The sequence below is a fragment of the Macaca thibetana genome, chromosome 17 (assembly GCF_024542745.1).
Source record: "Macaca thibetana thibetana isolate TM-01 chromosome 17, ASM2454274v1, whole genome shotgun sequence".
NCBI lineage: Eukaryota > Metazoa > Chordata > Mammalia > Primates > Cercopithecidae > Macaca > Macaca thibetana.
The window spans coordinates 50,046,647-50,053,517 of NC_065594.1; the positions used below are offsets into that span (position 1 = coordinate 50,046,647).

At 34.3% G+C, this 6,871-nt stretch overlaps 1 protein-coding gene across 1 annotated transcript; it reads left to right on the forward strand.

The window, feature by feature from the left end:
* The first annotated feature begins 527 nt into the window (after nt 1–527).
* Nucleotides 528–1,065, forward strand: LOC126940267 (PEST proteolytic signal-containing nuclear protein-like). The gene has a single exon (XM_050766020.1). The coding sequence runs from the start codon at nt 528–530 to the stop codon at nt 978–980; it is 453 nt and encodes a 150-aa protein (XP_050621977.1). The 3' UTR covers nt 981–1,065.
* Nucleotides 1,066–6,871: the final 5,806 nt, after the last annotated feature.

Below are 6,871 nucleotides of genomic sequence, written 5' to 3' on the forward strand. Positions count from 1 at the left end.
CCTTTCAAACTGTATTTATTTAAAGATCTTTGTCCCTTTGAATGTTTTGGTAGAAATGAAACCAAGGATTCTTACAATTAGAATAGATGTGTGAACTGCATTGCTCACAGTAACCTAACAATCTTTTATTTTCATGCACAAGATATCTCAGGGAGATTAAAAATAAAAGTATGTTTTAACTCTCAAAAACTTTAAAAGTAATCATAAAACTCTCAATCTGTGTGTATTTTTATAATAGTTTTTATTGCAACTTTTTTTCTTACTCTTGCATTTTTCCAAATTTCTTGGCCACCTTCTAACAGGTAGTAGATTCTGAACTTCCTTGTCCTAGGGAGACTTTTTTTTGACAGGAAGTATATCTTACGGTGTTGAAAAGAATATGTGAAAAAAATACAAAAAAGAGTATTTCTAGATTAGGCAGACTGCTTTGAGGGGAGAAAGATTGCCTCTCACAGTTTAAAAGAAATTTTTCCGGGTTAGGGTACTGAGAGGAAAAAACAAACAAGTGAAAAAACAAACAAGCGAAAATGGCGGACCGGAAGGCGGGAGAGGGGAAGGCGGGAGAGGAGAAGCCTGAAAAGCCGCAGCGAGCTGGAGCTGCCGGAGGACCTGAAGAAGAAGCAAAAAAACCTGTGAAAACTAAGACTGTTTCTTCCAGTAATGGAGGGGAAAGTTCCAGTCGCAGCGCTGAGAAGCAATCAGCTGAAGAAGCAGCTGCCAACTTCCCAACAAAGCCTACAAAGATCTCCAAGTTTGGATTTGCCATAGTAGCAGCAGCTTTTAATGAAGATGAAGATAGTGAACCAGAGGAAATCCCTCCAGAAGCAAAGATGAGGATGAAGAATATTGGAAGGGATACACCAACATCAGCTGGACCAAACTCCTTCAATAAAGGAAAACATGGGTTTTCTGATAACCAGAAGCTGTGGGAGCGAAACATAAAATCTCATCTTGGAAATGTCCATGACCGAGACAATTAAATGATGTTTTGAAATTGGGGTGTGGGGTGCATGTAAAGTTAAAAGGAACAGTTTCCTTTTTTAAAGAATGGTATAAGACTATCTGGGAGCCGCTTTTTTTTTTTTCTTTTTCATTTTTTTAAAAGATTGAGTGGTACACTAATAAATGAGAGTTTGAAATTAGAGGTAATTTGTGTTTTATATACAGATTTCAAGACATTTGCTAATTTTGTAGTTTCATGTGATTAGTTTCCAAAGGTTACAGATAATAAAGAAATCAGAAATGGTACCTTTTTAAGAATTGCATATTTTTTTTAGACACAACTATTAGCACATTAAGAGGGAAGCAAAAAGTTATTGTCTATTTAAAACTTCAAGCGGTTACTCTCTTAACTCACTTATTACCTAAACTTGTCTGGCTCCCAGGAACACCCTTAAAGAGAGAGGGAGTATTGTATTGGGAGGAAGATGTTACTGAACTATTCACTGAAAGTAAATTTAGATAAAATACAGCTTTTTTCCTTGTGGGCATTTGTTTTGTTTCAAGTCATCATAAACTAGGTATTGCATTGCTATCAGTGGATACAGATGCTTAGTACTTAAAAGAATTTTTTTTTTAAATGTAAACTGTTGAATATTTGAAATAGCCCACTTCACCTTAATGGGTCTTGTCTATCTTCATTAGTCTTCAAAGAAAAACCATTTGCTACCAAAGTAAATCAGTATTTTGAATGTGCTTCTCTTGTTTTTTGTTTATTAGCTAGTTCCTGTAAGCATTTCCACCAGAACTTGACAAATCATAAGGAAGCTGTTTCTTTTAAAACACAAACCACCACCAAAAATTTAAATGTACATATTGCTTAACTATTTGGCTGTTTTTAGTTTTTAAAAGGTATAAACACCAAAAAAATAATAATAATAACATTGTATGAAGATGGAAAACAAGAAGATGCACTTTCCGTAACCTTGTCTAAGGATTTAAATTACTAACCTGTGAACTCCAATTTGAATTGAACTTAACTATCGGCTTTCTTACTAGTAAAATTGTATAGTTTATTTTAAATGTGTATATATTGACCAATGGCCTCTGAAAAAGCACATTTTAGATACTGAAATTAAAGGAAAGAAAATGCATCTTCAACATTTTTTGGAATCTCACCACATGTACTTTGCTAGATTTCTGTATTGTAGCATGTTTGTTTTGTATTTTTGTGTTGTATATGAACTTTATTTTAAATGTAACAGTTAAACACATCTTTAATAGCATAGTCACAGACAAAAGAAGCATACAGTATAAAAATTTCCTTAAAAACTCCTACAATATTATATTTGGAGGCAGCTTCAGATTGTTTTATTGGTGGTAACTGCTTGCTGAGGTCTTTTAGTTGGTAATAACTCCAGAGAAGCAGCCTGTGTATATTCCTAACATTTTGTTCACTAGCATTTAAGATTAGAATAAGCCCAAGTAAAACGATGGAAATGTATATAGAACTCTTTGTTCTTACATGATTTAATTATATCAAGATACATGAATTTCACTTACTTTAATGTAGGCAAACTATCCATTTTTTGTCCATTTTCCTGTTTGTTAAAATAACATACCTCTCCTACATATTATTTTCTTGACCCAAATGAAATATTAACCTAAGGTCAAGCTGGGAGAGAGCAATGACTGAGATGAATGTCTTTACTAAAGTACCAATAAATTTGTCAAACTCAAAAACAAACAAACAAACAAGCGAAAAACAAGATGTCTCTGGATCAACAAAGGAGAGGGCATCAGTATTCTGATTCCATGTATTACTGCCTGAAAATAACTAGACAAAGTTGCAGCATGATTGACTGCTTAGTGAACTACACAATAAAGAACCACAGAGCTTCCAGGCATGAATGGAGTATGTGGACTTGGGCATTGGTCAATGTTTCACATAAGCTATATGCATGAATGGATAAGCAAGAACTGAATCTAACACCTACCCATCACTCACAACCCATATGGTTTAAAGCCTCATAAAATCCTAAAACTCAAACCCAATTTTAAAGAAGAGGCAATAACACATAACTATTATTACAATGCTCCAATCCATGAATGTGGTATAACCTTTCCTTTACTTAAAGTTTCTAAGTTGTATCTTAATAATTTTCCCTGTGTAACAGAAATAAGCACTTTTTTCAGATTTATTCCAAAGTATTTGATGTTTTATTTATATGTTTTTAAAGTTTTGATTTTTGTATTTTAACTTTGTATCCAGCAACTTTACTGATACGTGAATACGCATTAATTCTTATAGTGAGATTGCAGATCATTTTGGATTTTTATGCACAAACTCATGAACATTGTGAATATTGATGTTTTATTTATTTAGTTTTAATATTTCTAAATAGCTCAGGGACTAATGAAGATACAGAACCTGCACCGCTTATTTGAACAAAGAAAACTTAATACATTTTAATTACATATAAAGTTGTTACATAAGTAACTGAAAAGAAAAGAAAACTAAGGTATTATATAGGTAGCTAATGAGAAGCAGCAGCTACCCTCACCCTACTGCACCTACAGCCAGGGGAGTAAAGTGGAATTTATAAAACTTAGAAGACAGGCTGCATGGAACTGTTTCTGCAGAGTGGGCCCAGCTCAGCTGGTTCTAGTATCTCTAAGTTCATAGGAGTGCTCTATTGGGCTGAGATCGATCTAGATATCTGAAAAGCAGAACTTGCTGCATTTGCTGCTTATGTCTCTGATGTGGGGCACAATTAGTCTGGGACTTAAAGTTGTAAATGAGTTGTATACTGGAATCAGTAATAAATGTTGTTCCTGGAATGAAGAATCATTTAAAGTCTAATACTTAGAGTAAGAAAAGCAGTCAAGAAGCTTGTAGAAAGCAACTGAATATAAGTTCCTGTGCATTCCTTCAGTCTTGCATTGTCTTTATAGGTTCTCTTACTGGCACAACCTATAGGAAGCTGACTGGCAAGTTAGAAATGTGGTTTTCCTACTCCCAAACCCAGAATCACAGAATGAAGTATAGATAAAGGGTTACTACTTAAAGAAAAAAAAAGAAGAAGAAGAAGAAGAAGAGCTTAATAACTGGCAGATTTTCATCTTTGTTTTTCTTATCCTGTTGCACCAATTACAAACTCCAGCACAATATTGAATACAAAAGATCATTGCCAATTTGTTCCTGAATTGAGTGGCATATTTTTCACTATTTCATAACTTTTTTGGCAGTTGAAGAACATTTTATTTCATGGTTGTACCTTTATATTCAGAGCTGCTTAATAGATATCAATAGTAAAAAACCCAATTTGTACATTTTTATACTTGAAAAAATTTTTCTTTTTTTCTTTTTTTCTTTTTTTTTTTTTTGAGATAGAGTCTCGCTCTGTCGCCCAGGCTGGAGTGCAGTGGCCTGGCGCGATCTCAGCTCACTGTAAGTTCTGCCTCCTTGATTCACGCCATACTCCTGCCTCAGCCTCCTGAGTAGCTGGGACTATAGGCGCACACCGCTACGCCCGGCTAATTTTTTTTTTGTTGTTGTTTGTTTGTTTGTTTTTTGAGAGGGAGTCTCGCTCTGTCGCCCAGGCTGGAGTGCAGTGGCGCGATCTCGGCTCACTGCAAGCTCCGCCTCCTGGGTTTACGCCATTCTCCTGCCTCAGCCTCCTGAGTAGCTGGGACTACAGGCGCCCGCCACCGCGCCCGGCTAATTTTTTGTATTTTTAGTAGAGACGGGGTTTCACCGTGGTCTCGATCTCCTGACCTTGTGATCCGCCCGCCTCGGCCTCCCAAAGTGCTGGGATTACAGGCGTGAGCCACCGCGCCCGGCCCGCCCGGCTAATTTTTTTGTATTTTTAGTAGAGACGGGGTTTCACCGTGTTAGCCAGGATGGTCTCGATCTTCTGACCTCGTGATCCAACAGCTTCGGCCTCCCAAATTGCTGGGATTACAGGCGTGAGCCACTGGGCCTGGCCGAAAAATTTTTTAAACAGTGCAGTTTTTCCTCCTTTTTTTTTTTTTTTGTCTTGATAGTCTCTTCAGTAGTTTGTCAATTGTGTTTCTTCCTTTCTAAGAACCAACTATGATTTTCTGGATTCTATTTTATGTTTGCAATCTGTTATTTAATTCTTGCCTCTATTATCATCATTTATTTGTTTTTTAGTTTAATTTTTCATTGTTGTGATTTTGAGATGTACACTTAGATTATTGTATTTTTCAACCATTCTGATGTTCTACCATGTGTTGAAAGCTATAGATTGTACTCTAAGCACTTTCTTATTAGCATTCCATGAATTTTGACAGACCATATGTTGACTATCACTTAGTCCCAACTATTTTCCAGTTTCTATTGTAATTACTTATTTAAAAAATGTTTAGCGATATTAAATATTTTTTAATGTTTCTAGTAGTTTTTATTATCTATTTTTACCTTAACTCCTCACAGTTAATAGTTTGGAGCTGATTTGATGCTGGTTTTTATTCCATGTGAGAGTCATTCTATCTGAATTTTATTCCAATTGTGTAGTCCTTCAGAGTCTCAGTTGAAAACCTAGGGCCTATTCCTAGTTACCTCTCCTTTTATGAGTCATGAGCTACAAATTTCTGTGCCTTCAGCCCATGAAACTATAAAATGCTCTGATCAGCTTCTTCTCGACTTTCAAACTCATGACTGACTCAATGAAACAGAAATGCTAAATATCAAATACTTTTTTACTGTTTTTTTTTTTTTTCTCCTGTCTGAGATCTTGGTATTCAAGTCCTCTCTACCATCTAAGGATTTGTTATTGGTGTTGTTGCTTTTTTATTGTTGTTAATCTTTCACAGATTTTTTTAATTGTGCTCATAAATAGGCCTGATTCAAAGCAACCTAGTACGCTGTTGTCAAAAATATGGTAATCAATAAATATTAATTTTTAAGCACTGTTCTCCATTTTATGTATTTCTTCTCCATTACATTAAAACAAAAAATTGAACTGATTCTGTTCAATAAACATGGGATTTACCTTAAAGTTAGTGCTTTTTTGTTCAAAATTTGCATTAATTGTTATGTATTATCTGCTACATTTCACTCCTTTAGATGAGATTACAAGGGCAACATATGGCGTTACCAAGACAGGAAAATTGTTACTGTATGTGCAGAGATGTTGACATTGCTGGAATGGACCATTATGTAATCATGTGACTCTTATGTCATCGGCTTACATAGGACAAAATTAATTTTCCTAGGGAGAAATCTGTATGATGCTATTAGTAAATAACATAAAATTTTAGTATATGAGGTCAGAGCTTCTTATGTCATTGATTATTTTAACTTTTATTCTATATTGCCATGTACATGCTGTTTAATTCTCTTATCATTTAGTATTAAAGAAACAAAGGAGCCAATATGAGGTCAGAGCTTCTTATGTCATTGATTATTTTAACTTTTATACTATATTTCCATGTGTATGCTATTTAATTCTCTTATCGTTCAGTATTAAAGAAACAAAAGAGTCAACATGATATGTACTGTATAATAGGGAAGAGATTTTTGTTTGTGTGTATATGTTATGCAAAACTTTCTAAATAGTCATCAAAACTATACTAAATCAAATAAGTTGTAGCAGGAATATTAATTTGAAAATCTCCAGATAGATTTAATCTTAACCAGAAAAAAATGACATAACTTGATACACAGTCCTACTAAGACATATATTTGAAGTCTTTCAGGCTCATTTATACAAAGGATATTAGAACTTCCATACACAAAATTCAGGGATTATTTTCACATGTCATTTCAAAGGTTAAAATTTAATTAACTATCTCAAAAATAAACTATATTGATTTATAGTATTATCATAATTATCCTTAAAAATGAGAAATACATTATATGTGCATTATAGAGCTAGGTATGCTAACATACTTTAGGAAATAAGTA

What these genes read in the sequence shown, in the direction of transcription:
- LOC126940267 (XM_050766020.1), top strand. Translation starts at nt 528, where the DNA reads ATGGCGGACCGGAAGGCGGGAGAGGGGAAGGCGGGAGAGGAGAAGCCT.